We start from the raw sequence: 18,447 nt of genomic DNA on the forward strand, positions 1-18,447 counted from the left end.
TTTTATAACTACATTTAAATAAATCTAATTACAGTATGCAAAAAATTTAAAGCTCATATTATTGATTTCGGGCACTTTTATAAGAGATTATGAGTTATAAAATTAGAATTATTTTTAATGCCATTACAAGTAGCTGCCTACTTTTATTAAAAAGAGCCAAAATAAAGGGTTAAAAAATGTAGGTGCAGGATTTTTTCTTCAAAACAACAACGTCCTTGAAATTACATCTCTGTCCACGTGACCTCATTTCTCGACGGCGATTCGCAATTTGTGAGCGTGCCCTGCGCGGATTCGTTGCGTGTCAGTGATTACAAGATGCCGTCAGAGTCCAAACCTTTGTTGACAGCTCAGACAGAAAAACCAAATCATTACTCGTAAGTGTATTTTTAGTGCATTTTTCGAGCTGTGACGCATTCTCTATTCGGTTCTGTACAATTATATACGTATTTCATGATGGAATGTGTCGTTGTTTTCTAGGTATTTGAAAGAATTTCGTGTCGAGCAATGCCCGCTATTCCTTCAACACAAATGTACACAGCATCGTCCGTTCACTTGTTTTCACTGGCATTTTATGAACCAAAGACGTCGACGGCCTGTTAGACGCAGGGATGGTACCTTTAATTATAGTGCAGATAATTATTGCGGCAAATATGATGAAACAACTGGTATTTGCCCTGATGGAGACGAGTAAGATAAATTTTTGGTTAGATGAATCTGTCAATTTTTTTAACATATATGGTGGGTGTGACATTTTTATGGCGTATTTTGTATATATATATATATATATATATATATATATATATATGTAGTATATACATGAATTAGTCTAATAAATATATATACATAAGCTTGGATAGAAATTCGCTGTTAGAAAAATCTTATCTTTTCAAAACAATAAACATTTCAGGCAACTGTTGATATGCCATAACCCAACTTTTGACATAAATAAAAACATTCCAAAATTACAATAACAATCCCGCCATGATCTCTGATAACTATTCTTATATTGTCTTACATACATATAACGTAATGTCTTATAATATAATGAAAAATATGTTAATTTATATATTGAATTTATATGAAAAATAAGTGTTTGGTTCAGTTATTTTATTTTTTCTTAGTTGCCCCTATCTTCATAGAACTGCTGGAGATACAGAAAGAAGATATCACCTAAGATATTATAAAACATGCATGTGTGTTCATGACACGGATTCTAGAGGTTATTGTGTTAAGAATGGTCTGCATTGTGCATTTGCTCATGGTAGTCATGACCATAGACCCCCAGTTTATGACATAAAGGAAATACAAGCTATAGAGGCTGCTGAAGCAGATGGAAGCAGTTCCTCTAATGGCCCTAATGCTTTAGATAAAGAACGTAATTTAATGAATGAAGATCCTAAATGGCAAGATACCAATTATGTATTATCAAATTATAAAACAGAACCTTGTAAAAGGCCACCAAGATTATGCAGACAGGGTTATGCTTGCCCTCAATATCACAACAGTAAGGATAAGAGGAGGAGTCCTAGAAAATTTAAATATAGGTAGCTATTCAATATATGTAAAATTTAGGAAACCATGGTTATGTATTTTTTAATAGATCAACTCCTTGCCCTAATGTAAAACATGGAGAGGAATGGGGAGAACCTGGAAATTGTGACGCAGGGGATATGTGTTCCTATTGCCATACTAGAACAGAACAACAATTTCATCCAGAAATATATAAAAGTACTAAATGTAATGATGTGCAACAATCTGGCTATTGCCCAAGAGGTGTATTTTGTGCATTTGCACATGTAGAACGTGAGGTTTTTATTTAAAATATTAAAACCAAAAAAATATATATATTTTGTTGTAGAAGAATTGGGAGTTTCACGTGACACAGGCGATACATCAGGGACAAATCTGGGGGAAATACTATCAAATGTTCTTCCCCCTTCTAATTCTGATATAAAGATTAAAGAAAAAAGTAGTGAGAGTTCGGTAAATTTATGCTAATATTAGTGATGTAATATAAATATTTATTTAAAACTATATTGTAGAATGGCAGTAGTGAAGTTAGTGAATCAGCATCATCAACTTCATCAATAGGATCAAATAGCTGTAGCAGTAACAAAGCCCCTGGTGCACAATTAACGCATAAAACTCTACCTTTCCAAAGACATCCTTCTACATTAGGGTTAGAACTTACTACAAAATTATTAGCTATAGAAAATGATCCAAATTTAGGTGTGTACATTTTATTTTATGATAAAATTTTTCTTTGAATTATAATATTCTTAGATGCCAGAGAAAGAGAACAAAAGAAGCAGACACTATGTTATGCCTATAGCAGCTTAGGGGGCTCATTCTTTAGCACAGGAAATGATACTGTAGAAAGTGTTGTTGGTAAGTTATTTTTTAATATTTTTATTTAGTAGTGGCCCACAAACATTCTTATATCTATGACCAATGAAATGAAATATTGTACAGTTTTGTAGCAATAAGTATATTACTATTTACTAATAAACAATTTATATTATAATATTCTGATGAATACTAAATATATAAATTAATTGACTTTTCATATAGTAGAAAAAGTTATGAAACAGAAATTACATCAATAAGTATGTAATATTATAATTGTGTCATGTTTTGTAGGAAATGCGTTAGATGAACTCAATTTGGATGATTTAAATTTAACAGGCGCATTAGATCGCGAATTAGATACTGATTCCCCAACTGTTTCAAATTCACTTTCAGTAGGTCTGGTTTCTTCAACGGGTCTACTAGGTTTGATTTATGCTTAATTAAGTGATTCATAATTTCAATATTTTTTATTTTAGGAAGTTCTGCACCCGTGAATATACCTAGCTCTGCTTCAAGAGCCTTAACTGGCTTTAGTCCTAACAGCAGCCCCATGCAACCATTCCTCTCTACCACTAGATTTTCTCATCCAGATCATATGGATTTTCTTAATCATGGACAAATGCAGTTGAGTAGCAGCGCATCAAAAATTAATAGTTTCTCTGGATTTTTCGATTTTCAAACTCAAAGCATATCACCAAGCTCTCGTAACCATAATAGTTTCAACATGTCACCAAGTATGGGAAGTAGTATGGAAGTTGTGAGGTAAATTGATATTACTATTTGTCTATTTTGTTTCATTTTTTATATAAAACATTTACAAAAATTAGGAAGCGTATTTTTTCTGTTTGAAAATCAATTTTACTTTTTATGTTTGTATATGTTGAATTTTATGTTGATAAAACCATAATTCCGTCCCTTTAAAACTATCTGTAACCAGTCACTTTAAAAATAGTTGTATTTCGTTTCAGCTGCGATTGGTAATTAAATAAATTAATTAAATTAAAAAAAAATGATCAAGCTTCTTTTGAAATCCAATCTTATGTAAATGGTTCAAAATTGTTTTATGTTCTATGTTTAGTTCCTTAACATTTTTAGAGAGGCAAATAGCTATCCAATGGTTATTTTGTTAAATCTATGAAGAATGTACACCGGCAAATTCACGGAGATTCGCTATGCTTCTCAAAGTTAATGTCTATCTTGATTCTTGTCTGGTTATTGCCAGAATCGGGATCTTCCAACGAATTAAAGTCGCTATATATTCTAGTTCTTGGCGTTTACACTCCTGTTATTTAGAGTTCTTACTTGTTAAGAGTGAAAGTGCATGTACTTTTCCCCTTACTTGTATTTTATGTCGCCCCAGATAAGTTTTCTTCTTACATCTAATAAATAATTTTAAATGCTAATAAATTAGACCACTAAACTGCCTGAATTTACAGATAAAATTTGTTCTAAATATAACAAATTAAATACTAAAGCGAAAAACAAACGTGGAACAATGGATTACTAAAATATTGTTGCAGCGTCCATTTTTCAAAGCCCAGTAGGTTTTTACTGCATAAACAAATAACACTAACTTTAATATCTTGAATGTTCTATGGAATAGTACCTTTCAAATGCGCTACAGTACCTATAGGCTTCATTCAATAATTGCTACTAGAAATATATTTGTGAATTGACTACTTACGTTTGTTCTGTGACGAGGCAAAGTTATACTTTCAAGAATGTTGTAATTCCGAAATGATGAAAGTCGTAATCCTGTCGTCTATACCCTCTGTCCGCATGGTCCTAGTGCTTCGCCAGCCTCTAGTTGCTCATTGATGATTGTGCAATGTCTTGTGTTGTTATGGTGCCTTTACAGACAAAAACAAAAATCATAGTGTGCATTTGATTATGATGTATAATTTAAACAACAAAGAAGGTAACGCTTATGATTTATGTAAAAAAACATAAAATATACATTTTATTATTATGATTAGTTTTAAAGAAGAGCATTTACAATGCCTGTTGTTTTGTGGAGCCATTTTAAGAGTGATGATTTTATTTTGAGTGACGGTTTTATCCACTAGCATTATTTATACTTGTATACATTATGGAATTCAATATATTTCTTTCTGAATAATGATATATAATGCCGCAATTAAATTAACTGTTAAATTTTTAGCATGGATAGGATTAAAACTATGCTTTAAAGGTGTGACGCAATTTCGGTAATATATGATTACTCTACATTAACAAGAATATATGACACTCAATAAAACCAATTATGTGATAGAAAGTAGTTTTCATTGATGTTGCTGATGAGCTTGTCTGCGTTCTTTACCTTCGAAAATGCTGTAGACGTGAACGTTTTTGATGTCTTTCCATAACACAGGAACTTTGGTCCGCCTTTGGTGGCCTTATATCCAGAACTACGAAATTTAACAGAAATCTGTACCTTGTGAACAGGAATAAATTTTAGGTTCAGTTTTTTCCTAATAAACAAAACACTTAGTATATCCAATGATTTCTTAGTATATCTAATGGATTACTTACTAGTGGTTCTTTGTATTTTCCAACAATGGAGCACTTTGTATGTCTTGCTAGGTTGTAAAATGTGAATAATACTTCAACAAAATTGTTCTATTTCACTTGACTAAGACACAACATTTTTTCTTAATAAATATTTCAGTAATATAACTGAAGTACAATATAACTAGAAATGTTAATTAATGTATTATATAGAATTAGTAATTAATTGTAATTTTTTTTAAGATTGAGAGATGAACTCTCTCAGGCTAGAATGCAGTTAAACAACTGGGAAGAACGTCTCCAACAAGCAAAAATAGCTTGTGATGCCTGGCAAAGAGAATCGGAGGAGGCAAACAGGAAAACCAAACAATTAGAAACTAAGTTACAAGAGACTATTAGTCAATATTCTACACTAAAACAAGAATATGATCAGTTACAAGGAGGTCCTCATATACGTAGTATAACAAATGTATCAGAATTAAGTAAATTGTCTCTTAGCGTTTTGAAATCTTTGCACGCTCAAATTAGACAGGATTTAGAAGAGATTGAAAAAGTGTTGTACAGGGAGACTGCATCAAAATGCATGGTTTGTGAGGAAAGGAATAGAACTGTAACTTTAAATTGTAATCATTTTGTTTTATGCGATAGCTGCGCAAACACTCAATCTGAATGTCCTTACTGTCAAACCCCTAATAATTTACTTAGTAATATGTGAATTTTTTGACATTAGGTGTGTAATCAATTGTACTGTGATTTATCATTCTGATTATTTGCAAGGCAAATGCAACGATGGTATTAAATGATTCATTGTGATTTTTAGAGAAGGCAAATGTCATAAGGTAAAAAACAGTATAACTGTTTACATTTTTTTAACAAATTTAGAATTTCAAAGAAAATAAAATGTTATCTCTTTATATTTTCCTCTATAGAAACGAGTTTTTATAACGATTATTGGAGTTGTCTTTGTTACTTATCTTTAAATGTAAGTAACTGATTAAACTTTTTTCAAGACCAAGGAATTGTGACAGAATTAATTTTTATTATGTTAGTCATATTATTACATTTTGAGTTGAATGATCCATGTTAAAGATGGACTAAAAAATCTATGATTTTTTTAAATCTGAGTTTTAAATTTTTTATTGCCCTTTGTTCTTAAGTAGATTAAAGATATTATAGGAATATAAACCACAAGATACAAATGAATATGTAGAATTAAAATTAAGGTAGATGTTGATCTAATCAAAGCAATTTTTAATGTGGATTATTAAATAAGGTTATTTTTAATTGCATAGCTAGGTTTTTCAAATTAATTTCTGCGCTGCACCAGAACATATCAATAGAATTAGAACTTATTTTTTTTATTTTCCTAAATATTTTATGAAGATAAACTAAATCGATACAAAGTTGATGTTTTTTTTTGCCAACTTTAAAGTGTGCAGCGAAGCTAGGAATATATAGTTAAACTCAAAAGTTAACGATTATCATTTTTTTCTTAATCAGAGTCTAGTTGCGAAAAAAATTATTAAAGACTATGGGATATACAGACAATATTATAGTTTATACAGGTGAACTGAAAGCTTTTGTGTTTTTCTATATACGTTGTAAATTTTTGACTGATTTGACTGTTGTTTAAGGGTGGTTTCATTTAACATTCCTTATATTTTTTCTACATTCCAGATCTGAAAGTGTTTGGATATTTGAAATATACACGACGAAAAAATTTAAAATTGAATATATTTTCTTATTCGGGAGCGTTGAATGAAAGCACCAGTCTTTTTTTCCAGTCATTTGCTGAGAAATTGTATTTTTGGTGTGATTGTGATATAGTTTTTAATGTAACCCATTCTGTTTCCAACGAGGCGCCTTTATCGCAGAAAGACTGTTATGTGTGATTTTAGTAATAAGGAAACCATATTTGACAGTGCCACTGTAAAACTCTTATAAGAAAATCTACATTGTTAAATTGAACTACTGAAACTCAAATTTGAAGTAGGAATCTCGTTGGAATGTTTAAAGCTATAAAACCGTTTTATTTTTCTTGGATAAAAGTGAATGACTTATTTAAAATTTGACATTTTTCAACCCTCGTAAGAAGTACTAGTTTATCAAAATAAAACTCATATTGTTTATGTCATACCTATGCTTGTTTTTTAATAATAATAATAACTATTAAATTGTAAGATTTCTGTGTATTATTTTCAAAATATATTTATGGATAAAATAAAGTTTGTATCAGAAGGATTTGTGGTAATATAGATGCTAATTGAATATTATTAATGTTCGTCATTGATAAACTGGTATATGAATATAAGTCAGTTGCTATTATAGCTTTTATAATAATTATGATTAAAAAATACAGTAGTGGGCCTATAGTTGCGCAGACATCATAGATATTAGCAACAATTTGTTTTCTAAGTCAAAAAAACTGGAAGAAAAATGTGGTTGTAAAAATGGCATGTGAAAGAGAAAGTAAAATATTTTCGTATTAAATTGAAATATATTGTAAGTTACAGTGTAGTGTGTAGAATTCGATGAAAAAGATGAGCAAAAAATGCAATAAACTATATGTGATCAGTTTTTTTGGCTTATGATGTTTTTTTAGATTTTATTGCCAAAACAATCCTTATTCTATTTATCCATCTATCCTTTTAGACACTCATTGTATTTTTAATAGTTGTTTAAAGTAAATAATTGTAATAGCTACCATAATTATAATCTATTTAAAAATATTAAATTAGAACTTTGAAATTTAGGTATTTTTATTTTTTTTTTTCTGAATATTTGTTAATTGAATATCCATAATATGCATTAGACATACGACCAAAATTCATTTATCACCATCTCTTTCCGCTTGAAATATATATATATATATTCCCATATTTAAATGTTGTTTAAGTACAAAGTAATTGAAATTTATATCTTTAAAATATATGTAGAGTATTTTGGCAATACATAGTTGTGGATAGAGTTTTAAAATGAAAGTATTTTTAAATAAAGTGTTCTTTAATATAAGAATCTTGTATGTGTCGTTTGGAGATAGAAATAATACTGTACCTTTCGCTTATTTTATATTTATTTACCTTTACAAATAAATATTTTAATTCATTACATGATTTTATTGTATATATTATCTTTATCCATTGCTTACTGTTTTAGTTTAAAAGCCATTATGGACTTAATAATTTAATAACAAATATAAGCTGAGTTTCTCTATTCTGGACATATTTGAATCATAAATAATTTTTATGGGCTTAACTTTAAATATTGTTATGACTTTAGATATTTCTATGGTGTTAACAATATATTCCATTAATTAAGAATTATTTTGATGTATTATTTTATATAATTTGCAAGTAATATTAAACACATGCTGATGATATAAGACTAATTATTTTAGTTTACGACAATTATCAATGTGAATAACTGTTACAAACACTAACTAACCACTGAAAATAAAGTAATTTATTCTGAAACCGAAGTTCTTATATAAACATTTACTTAAATATAAAAATCATTGTGAATATTAAAATTTTATTATAAAAATAATATTATTACTGTTAATTATCAAATAATAATAGTATGTATTAGGGTCCTTGAAACCATTAACTGAATTTATTAAGATAATTATATTGTAGTGACTAAATGTATGTTATACTAATTATAACTAATATATATAAATACATTTCTAGAATGATTAAAAAGAATTAATAATTATAGTAAATGTTTAGTAAAATTGATGAATAGAATAATATAATGGATAATATAATAATATAAATACAAGATAATGTAATAAATTTGAAATTACATAATAAATATAAAATGATATAATATATGTAAAATAATATAATGAATATAAAATACTATAATAAATATAAAATACTTAATCAATATAATAAAATAAAATATTAAAATAAGTTGTAGAGGCCTTTTCCATAATTCAATAAGGAATTTGGACCAATAGCGTAGCGTTTTATTTTATCCAATAGGATATATTCAATCGCAGGAACTTCCAATCAAACTTAGTTACAAAGCGTCACTTCAGCTTTCTCCTTTGTGCTGTAAACATTGTGGTAGGTTTCTTGTGATTTTCGTCAGTTATTTTCAGGTAAGTTTTAAAATTATTAGTTAAAATATATTTCAAAGTTGTAATTTTATATTTTTATCTAATTCTGTGTGTCTACTTATTCCAAATCAGTGTTAATTACGCGAACATAGGGATAGTTTATTATATTGAATTTTCATTGTTGTTTGTGTCCGCCATCTTGTCTCTGAATTACTAACTTAGTCATATGTTATTGCACGTATGTCTCTTTGAAAATGTTGATGTAAGGTTGAAGATAATTTAAATTTAAGCTTAAATTCGTAATTTATTTGAAATATTGTCTTTTATTAAACTGTCATTAGTTTCTTTTGACGGAAATTTCTTGGCGCCAAAATTAATTAACTGTATTTTTTATTTTAATAGAATATCTTGAAAAATGGCACGTACTAAGCAAACAGCTCGTAAATCAACAGGAGGTAAAGCTCCTCGTAAACAATTGGCTACTAAGGCAGCAAGAAAATCTGCTCCTTCAACTGGCGGTGTTAAAAAACCACATCGTTACCGCCCTGGTACTGTAGCTCTCCGAGAAATCAGAAGATACCAGAAATCTACTGAATTGCTTATTAGAAAATTGCCTTTCCAGCGCCTCGTTCGAGAAATCGCTCAAGATTTCAAAACTGATCTTCGATTCCAGTCTGCTGCTATCGGCGCTCTACAAGTAAGTAGCTAGTTTTATGATTGCGAGTAAAGTTGACATATATTTATAGTAACTTGAATTATGTAGGATTGCTGCAATATACTTCATATTCTCTTATTACATATGAGGATATTTGTGTATTTTTATGTTAAGAGAAATTGGTTGTAAGATTTAAAGCTCTATTGTTGACTATAGGAATGTTTATTATTTAGAAGTATTTTAGATTATATTTTGTTTACGATTTGCATAACCACTTCTTTATTATTGCAGTTTTTAATAGCTTTTATTTTTTGTTGTAGGAAGCCAGTGAAGCTTACCTTGTTGGTTTATTTGAAGACACAAACTTGTGTGCCATCCACGCTAAACGTGTGACTATTATGCCGAAAGACATCCAGTTGGCGCGTCGAATTCGTGGAGAGAGAGCATAAGTTAGTTATAAGTGTCGCTGTATGAAATTAATTGTAGTGTTTTTTGCCGTATTCATATAGAATGTTGAGTTCATTACAGTTTTATAAAAGTAATAAGTTTCTTTTTTATGTTCATACAGAAGTTTTGATTTATTTCTAATTGTTTTTATGTTTTATAACATCTTCAGAGATTTGTTGTGAGAGTCACCTTTTTGCATCTTATCATGTGTTTTCTTTTGTTTTGGAGAATACATTTTATTATAATTTATGTAATTATTTAATTTTAACATTTAATCGTTAATATTATTAGAGTAGTACTTTTCCAAAACTATGTTTTGTGGTTATTAATAACTTAAATATATTTTCCATTCATAAACATGTTGTTTTCTTATTATTTTGAACCATATTGTGAATTTCAACTACTTGGTAAAATGAATTTGGTATTGGATGAGCTCATCTAATGTTGATTCATATGTTTGGTTGCTGACTATTTTGTATGAAGTTTTTTCTAGAATAAAACACATTAACCATCATTTATTATTTTGAGTAACTACTATTTTAACTAAATTTTAAAGTATAGCAATAACCAAAAATCATTTTTACATTTTTCGTTTAAATATGGCTTAGAGAAAGAGAGACGATATAAGTAGAACCTCAAAATATAGAAAACAGAGTTCTATATATGTATATATTTTGAGGATGGAATAAAACATCGAAAAAGAACTAAGTTAGGATGACAAATGTATCCATTTTTGACATATTTCTTTGACAGGACGTAGTAAACATAACCTTTTTTGGATTATAATCTTCAAAGATGTCTAAGGCTGATTTAATTCCATCTTTATCTCAGGAAACAGCTATAGAAATATTAACAAAAACTATAGAACAGCTTCAGTTACCCGAAAATTTACAAAAAATTGATGAAGCTAGAGATAACGTGGGTAACGAAATGTTAAAAATGATGCAATTTATATTTCCCATAGTAATGCAGATACAAATAGATGTTATTAAGGAGTATGGGTATCCAGAGACAAGAGAAGGTATAATTAAATTTTCTCAGAGGATACGTTGCTTAGAAAGAGAAGATGCTGAAATAGCTCGATTGCACGGTCTCATTAAAGCATATTACTTACCATCAGTTTCAGTTCACACAAATAATGAATCAAGTGAAGAAAGAACTAGTAGTAATTAAATATATATGGACCTTTTTTGTTGAGATTAAATTGTATGAATGATATAATTAGTATAAATAAACATAGGAATATTTCTATAAAAAATTATTTATTTTAAACATCATCTTAAACCCTGAAAATACATATTTTCCAATATTTGTATACAAAATTATTAATATATTATTTCAGAACATTAAACCTGAGACTTAATAAGTTTGATTACAGATATGGAAGTATTTATTATAAAAATATATTGTTTCCAAAAAATAATCAATAAAAAAACTACTCCAAACAAATGGAAACATTTGAAGAATCATATAGACTTTATATTTTGTTTAGGTATATATATCTCCAAGAAATAATAGTTTTTAAAAACAGGTAACAGAATGTTTCACTTTTTGAATGTTTTATGACTTTTTAGTATTAAAAATATCATAAGAGATTACCCTAACAATTAAATTGTTTGTACTGTGAACTGTCTTAAGCATTTGGAAATTATCACATTATTTTCTATTTAATAAAAGAAATTATGGTAATGCTCAAAAATTTTTCATTGATAGAATTATTTAGTTTGTACTAAAAATCATTCAACTATTTTACTTTCACACTAAAATCTGATTTTGTTTACTGTCTAGCACTCTTTTCTGTTTCAATTAAGCATTCTCTGACTAGAATTCTTGCCGATACAAGATTTCGTTTAAGTCTTTCTGCAGAACTACGACTGCCAGCATATGTTGGACGAACTTCTCTTCCCATTTCTTCAATTACATTTAACAACTGAGCATATTTCGATAATCCTATGAAGTTAGAGCAAAAATAAAGTAGATATCTTTACGTTTGTATTTCAATGACTTACCAGCTTGTGGGCTAGTTATACCACTGGAACTACTGTTATTTAAAATATTGGATGTTTGAGGTATGATATTTTGAGGCTTGTTAGAAGACATAGGGATTGCGGTGACTGTAACATCACTTAATTTTGATTCGACTGCTTGAATATCCACGGTATCCATTATATTAATAATTTTGAAACTGTAAAATCCGTATTATTTTAGAAATAGAAACGATATTTAACTATAAAATACTAATGATAGTAAAATAACAATAGTTTTGTGTAAAATACGTTGTTAATAATAAAGTTTAAATAAATCGCTAACATAACGAAACTAAACTAAATCGTAAATAATGCATTCATCTCAATCTATATCAAAATATAATATTTGGACAAATATTATTTTACTAATCTGTGGCAAAGTTTTAATAGCTATTTTAATCTGTAGTCTATTTATAAAATTATGCTAATAGTTTGGTGCTCACTCGCTCTCTATTTATATATGATTGCGGTGAAATATTGTTAAAGAATAATACTGCAAAATAATTTCTCTAACTGATTTTACTTTCTATTATTTTATTTGTTTTACTCTTTTTTTACAAATCTTTTAAATATTTGTATAATAATTAAATTCGAATGCAGTGTTGCATACTGATACTTATAATACATTTGGTATTTTAAATAAGGATGGAAAAATTTCCTAAATAATCGATTCTCCATTCCGATTTTATTCGTATATTTATCGATTCTGAGAATCGATTAATCGAGGGTAACAAGCTTTCCAAGTACAAGTAGTTTAGGCGTAACATTGCTTTAGATATAAAGGTTTATTCATTAAATTTAAGGCATTAATTTCATTCATTACTGAATACGTTTTTCAGATATTGGCCCAAGTATAGTCACTATGCTCAATATTTTTTATTACTCTTAGTAGTTCCACAATATGCCCAGCAATAAGTATTTGTTATGTTTGTATTATATATACATGAGATGTGGTTTTTTGTGGGTTGATTTGCAACCTAAAGAAAGGTAACCACTGAACGGATATGCGTTGTTTCTCTTGAAGAAGCAAAGTGTCGTGTGCATAAAAAGCTGAGTCAACTTGTGGTCTCCTAGGGATATCTGAAAGGAAAAGATTAAATAAAGCTGGCGCCAGGGGGAAACCTTGTGGAACTTCTGCGTCGATATTCATCTGGAACGATCGTATTGACAGAAATTATTTGATAGGAGCGGTTAGGTCATCGGGTAGACCCAAATGAGTGCATTTAGCCACTAAGCCCTCGTGCCATATCTTGTTAAAGGTTTTGATTAGGTCTAAGAGGACCGTTACTAGGGTGTACCGTTAAATTTTGCGACCAGCCGATGGGTTTAATGAACGGCTGAATGGGGCAGGGGTTGGGTTATGGCGTGAGACTCCATAATTGCTGCACTTGGATGGATCTTCGGGTACCTTGGTGCATGAATGGGTATGATGGTGTCCAGTGCATTTGACACACTGAGGAGACACTCTGCAACGAGAGTAGGACGAGGACTAGCCAGACAACTGGCAGTTGTAGCACTGCACAGGCTGGCTGTTGTCTCCCTGGAGTTCGACTTCTAGAGTTCTACTGGAGTCCGCAATTCTGGAGTGTCCCTGGAGTTCGACTTTCACAATCGACAGACTTATTTTGGTAGATTAACAATATGCCTTTCTTCGTTAGGTACAACGACCTGTATTATAGGAAGATCTTCGCCTTATTTGACTTTCCACCTATGAATGGATTTTGGGTGGAAGCCTTTGCAAATAAGGTATTCTTTAACTTCATCCACAACGTTCCTCAGAGTGTAACGTATGTGGATGTGTAACGGACCCGGATTGCCCTTTAGAAGGTGGGTAGAAGGAATGAAACGAATATTTCGTGTCTTCGAGGAGCCTTGTTGGTATGTGGAAGTCGCTTGAGTTTGCTACAAATAAGCGAATTCCTTCCTCGCGATGTACTGGCTGGGCCGAGGTGGGTTTGGTAAAGGCTTTGTAACAACATCCGCATTACGGTGAGTTCGTCTTCTTGCTTGTTGAGGTGTATTTGAAGTTTTGTTACTTCATTCTTTGGGTCTGCCTTTTATTTTTGCAGACACTCTATGGGTGTAAGTTCTGTGTTATCCAGGCTATCGTCAGGTGATTCCTCGGTTGCTGGAGAGCTGGGGCGATTTTATGGAAGTGGTCTCTGGCGTGCAAGACGCTTTCCGGTGTTTACAAATGTTTATAATATTTGGGTGAAGGTGCCGATAAGAGCGGTTTACGAATCGATCGTTTGAAAATCAGTTGCGGATAATTCTCGAGAGTAGGTAGGTTTGGCGTACTACCGAGAGCTAGTACGGAACTTCTCAGAAGCTCTATAGTGACGGAATAAACTTGTTATATACAGAACTGAACCAGATACAGGTATTGTTATAATTGCTTGCGGAATACGAAATAATTTTAAGGCGAATAAAACACATAACACAGTATTTTAACTATTTTCATTTAAAATATAAAAATATATAATTACAAAATACAATCTGGTCTTAAGTTATGTCAAGTGAATTGAAATAAGTCACCCCAGCTTATGAGTGAAACTTGTATTTTACTTTCAGTAAAAGAAGAATTTCGGGAACACTAGATTTTTAAATGATGATTTTTAAATAAATAAATTAATTTTTAAATAAATTTAAATTTTTTTTTAAATTTTAAATTTAATTTTTTTTAATTCTAAATAAAACAAACAGCTTGTTGTTAGGGAATGAATAAGACCAGTTAAAGAAAATAATTTTTCTACGGGTCCTGATGAGTACAAACTTGTATTGTCATATTGTATAAACACATTTTTATATTTAGCCCAAACAATACAAAAATAATAATATTATCTTGTGACATGTACACAAAACTAAATTACCAACAAAACAAATTTAATTTGTTGCTCGGCACCGACTTCAAAGTGATCAGTTGGTAGTAGTTAAAATAATATTCTAAATAGATAAATAGGTTTAGGTAGATATTAAGCTAAATTAGGTGTATATAACAGGTCAATTGAAAAGTCTCCGGTCTACCATAGTAAAACACATTTTTTTTGCAAAATTAGTTCTGTACCGTCTGTAGGCGAGTGGGATTTATAGATTCCAGCTATATGTTCAGCAAAGAGCTTTCCTTTTTGTTTATTGTCTCTTGGCTATGTTGACCCTTGTTGCTTTTTATAGGTAGTATAAATGTTATATGCCTCTTAGACTTCTTAATTGCTCTCCAAAGTGAGTAATCGGTCTCTTTATATGGTGATATTGAATATATGATGATATCTTTCCTTAGTTTTTTGGATTTTTCGCTTATTTTCTCCCTAGTTTGTTCTACCCTCTTCTGGCTTTTCTTCTTTCTTTAAATTAATTAGTAGTTTTGTTAGTAATGGTGGTACTTGGGGTCCTTAATATTATAATTTAATTTTAACATTGGCTGAGTTGATGAACATGACATATGTCGCATGTTCGTTTCGTGACATCTTTTTCAATAATTCAGGTGAAATATTATTAATTCCGGGGTCCGTTTTAGGATTGATGTTGTCAATTTTCGTGGGTAGTTCTACCGGATTTATAACTATAAATATCGTTATCGTTCAGTTGAAATACATCAGCTAGATGTTGTGCAAATAACTCAACTATTGTCTCTTTTTTTAATATATTTTAAAGTCTAATTTTTACCAACGAGGGTTTATCTGGATTGGACCTAAAGTTTAACGTGGACTCCGAATCGCGATCCTCGGCATTAAGCCTACCGACTGGCGAGTGACCAACTTAGAAATCATCCCAGAAGATATACGGCCTTATCCAGCTTGTTTACTGCTATGACTGGGATCATTTTTCTTGTCAGATTTTGCACTTTTACCTAAGGACACGCACAAATGTTAAACAATCACAAACATAAATTTACGGTCATGCCCCAGCAGTCCTGTCGCCTTTATTACTTCGCCAACCAAGCCAGCATTATTTCCTCTTGTTGCTGGGGTAGCTTCGTTTGCAGCTGACCGAATTTATTCTATTGGACTTCATGTTTGTCGTCCAAGATCGCCTATAGTTCTGCATATTAAGGTGATAAACTTGACAGAATAAATTAAAATTAAACCAAATTAACAACTATATTTTAAATATTTAAAATAAAAATATACATACTTAAAAATAAAGGAAATTAAAAACGAACACTATGCTATATATTATTTAAGTTAATTTTACAATTACATATAAAAAGTCTAGAAAGAGAAGAAATGTATAAAAATATGAGCATCATATAATTTTTCGTTACTCTTGGTGGAACAATGATCTAACGCTTGCGATTGAAATTATTCTGATTTGGATTTACTTACAACTTACAGGTTATTTATAAAAAATGCTTACTTATTAAAATATAGGTAATAGACCTAAAACATGTATTATTCTAATATTTCGTATTCACAAAAGAACTCAGACAGAGGTCCAAATAAGTAGACTGCAGGTGTTTCTACCGGATTCCCAAGAAATTCTGCGTATAGTTCTTGATACCTTGAAAGGGTTATCCCACCTCGCCTTCTGTCATCATCCTGAAAAAAAAACAATAATGTGAATAGTCTCGGGAAAATCGATATATATTTGATAATCGATAAAATTGGTTGATATTATTAGATGTCTGTATATATTTTGATTAGCGATATCTACAGGTGAAAATGCGAAGAGTAAATAACTGTTAAGCAACCCAATTCTTAAATTAGATTGTCTTGACATCGTTCAAAATTGAATTTCCCTCATTCATTAGTTTTATTGTTTAATTTGAAAAAATCTGTTGCCCAAGCCCAAAATTCAAACACTTTTAGAAATGTTTGGTTTGGAATAATATGGTTTGGGATACTGTAGTTATATCACAGTTGTCGATTTTGGTGTTGTCATTGTGGTGTCATGGATATCATTTTCTAAAATTCTTCGTGTCTTTCTTACAATATAGTGGTTCTGTATCGAATAAATGACTTGTAATTTTGGATGGGCATCAGTCCCATCATTGATCCATGTTCGCACTTCTTTAGCATTTCAAAATGATGTGTTAACCAAGGTATGCTGCATTGAATTGAACAAGTAAGAAGATAATTAGAAAGAACTATGTCTGGCGAGTGCCCTGAGTGCTGTAGAACTTTATTTTTCACCTGCAACAATGTAGCTGTCACAAATTTTAAAACGTGTGGCTGAGTGTTGTCATGCAAGAGGTTGACTTTATGTCGGTTATTCGCTATTTCTGGTCTTTTCTGCAATACTACTTTCTAGCTATGAAAATTCTATTTTGGTGATGCATGACGACACCTCTCGCGTATATTCAAGCAATTCGTGTGGTACCTATTTTGCCTTCTTTTGAATCCTTCTTATTACATACAAATACTTGGGAACAGATTATGCATCAACTGCAAAGCTGTTTGGGAACCTGGACTGGATTTTCGTCTAATAAATCGTGCCATTCATTGTTTTTGATCTTTTTTGACCCCAGTCACCCTTCTGGCTGCTTTGTGTTACAAAATTCTTAAATCGTTAAAACCTAAATCAATAATCGTAATCAGTGTACAATAAGTTTAACTTCAATATTTGATTTTTTTTCAAATTAAATAATAAAAGTAATGGATATCAAAAAATTCAATTTTGAACGTTTCATCATTAGCGTTTGTACACATTGAATAACTTGATAATACTTAACAAGTCAATTGAAAAGTCCCCGGTCTAAGATAGTAAAACACATTTTTTGGCAAAATTATTTTTTTTTATTCAACATAATTCCCTTTAAGGATGATGTACTGATTATAGCGACCTTTTAACTTTGCGATAGCATTTGATTAGCATACGATTTGTCTTTTGCTTCAAAGTAGGCCACAGTTTCGGCGGTCACCTCTTCATTCGACGAAAATTTCGTCCCAGCGAGCATTCTTTTGAGATCTCAGAACAGGAAATAGTCTCTGGCGACAAGATCTGGAGAACACGGTGGATAAGGAAGCAATTCCAAGCTCAACTCATGGATTTTTGATACGGTGTATTGTCTTGGTGAAGCAGCACTTTCTTTTTCTTCAAATGCGGCCGTTTTTTCGGCGATTTCATGTTTAAAACGGCCCAATAATGTTATGTAATAGTCGCTGTTGATGGTCTTTCCTTTCTCAAGGTAGTCAATAAAAATTATTCCATGCGCATCCCAAAATACAGACGCCATAACCTTGCCAACGGACTGTTGCATTTTCCCACGTTTTAGAGCGGGTTCATAGTGTGCAGTGTACTCGAATGACTGCCGATTGGGCTTCGGAGTGAAATGATGGAGCCCTGTTTCATCCATTGTTACATATCGACGCAAAAATTCGGCTTTATTACGCTTAATTATCTTCAAACATTGCTCCGAATGATCAACTCGTCGTTGTTTTTGGTCAAAAGTGTGCTCGCGC

The 18,447-nt window shown here is 30.7% G+C and overlaps 5 protein-coding genes across 10 annotated transcripts in view; 3 read left to right on the top strand and 2 right to left on the bottom strand.

Moving 5' to 3' along the window:
• The first annotated feature begins 190 nt into the window (after positions 1 to 190).
• Positions 191 to 7,605, top strand: unk (RING finger protein unk). Of its 4 annotated transcripts, none has more exons than XM_076399124.1 (10): positions 191 to 374; positions 478 to 687; positions 1,122 to 1,544; positions 1,601 to 1,803; positions 1,862 to 1,983; positions 2,043 to 2,229; positions 2,284 to 2,388; positions 2,641 to 2,772; positions 2,826 to 3,111; positions 5,101 to 7,605. In XM_076399124.1, exons 1-10 carry the CDS (start codon positions 316 to 318, stop codon positions 5,570 to 5,572), a joined length of 2,199 nt encoding a protein of 732 aa, XP_076255239.1. In that variant the 5' UTR covers positions 191 to 315; the 3' UTR covers positions 5,573 to 7,605. The 4 variants fall into 4 exon arrangements, with proteins under 4 accessions (XP_076255239.1, XP_076255320.1, XP_076255406.1 ...); XM_076399046.1 differs by having other exon boundaries at positions 192 to 374; positions 1,859 to 1,983; XM_076399205.1 differs by lacking the exon at positions 2,641 to 2,772 and having other exon boundaries at positions 1,859 to 1,983.
• Positions 7,606 to 8,848: 1,243 nt separating this feature from the next.
• LOC143195937 (histone H3.3A) lies at positions 8,849 to 10,379 on the top strand. Of its 2 annotated transcripts, none has more exons than XM_076403505.1 (3): positions 8,849 to 8,962; positions 9,323 to 9,617; positions 9,896 to 10,379. In XM_076403505.1, the coding sequence occupies exons 2-3, from the start codon at positions 9,336 to 9,338 to the stop codon at positions 10,022 to 10,024; spliced, it is 411 nt and encodes a 136-aa protein (XP_076259620.1). In that variant the 5' UTR covers positions 8,849 to 8,962; positions 9,323 to 9,335; the 3' UTR covers positions 10,025 to 10,379. The 2 variants fall into 2 exon arrangements, with proteins under 2 accessions (XP_076259620.1, XP_076259700.1); XM_076403585.1 differs by lacking the exon at positions 8,849 to 8,962 and adding an exon at positions 9,127 to 9,182.
• A 328-nt stretch (positions 10,380 to 10,707) lies between these two features.
• LOC143196068 (protein C10) lies at positions 10,708 to 11,280 on the top strand. Its single transcript, XM_076403695.1, has one exon. It carries the CDS (start codon positions 10,818 to 10,820, stop codon positions 11,193 to 11,195), a length of 378 nt encoding a protein of 125 aa, XP_076259810.1. The 5' UTR covers positions 10,708 to 10,817; the 3' UTR covers positions 11,196 to 11,280.
• On the bottom strand, positions 11,266 to 12,324 carry LOC143196149 (cyclin-dependent kinase 2-associated protein 1). Its single transcript, XM_076403817.1, has 2 exons — positions 12,032 to 12,324; positions 11,266 to 11,972 (listed from the first exon to the last, which is right to left on the bottom strand). Exons 1-2 carry the CDS (start codon positions 12,186 to 12,188, stop codon positions 11,800 to 11,802), a joined length of 330 nt encoding a protein of 109 aa, XP_076259932.1. The 5' UTR covers positions 12,189 to 12,324; the 3' UTR covers positions 11,266 to 11,799.
• A 3,877-nt stretch (positions 12,325 to 16,201) lies between these two features.
• The window catches only part of Scp1 (Sarcoplasmic calcium-binding protein 1), a 41,781-nt gene continuing 39,535 nt past the window's right edge, over positions 16,202 to 18,447 (bottom strand). For both annotated transcript variants that reach the window (XM_076403160.1, XM_076403079.1), the window contains exon 4: positions 16,202 to 16,584. In XM_076403160.1, coding sequence (XP_076259275.1) covers positions 16,438 to 16,584 — 147 coding nt within the window. In that variant the 3' untranslated portion in view covers positions 16,202 to 16,437. The remainder of the gene's footprint in view (positions 16,585 to 18,447) is intronic.

The sequence above is a fragment of the Rhynchophorus ferrugineus genome, unplaced genomic scaffold (assembly GCF_030347505.1).
Source record: "Rhynchophorus ferrugineus isolate W39M unplaced genomic scaffold, kcgeb_rfMv2 rfM1, whole genome shotgun sequence".
In the NCBI taxonomy this organism is placed as follows: Eukaryota; Metazoa; Arthropoda; class Insecta; order Coleoptera; family Curculionidae; genus Rhynchophorus; species Rhynchophorus ferrugineus.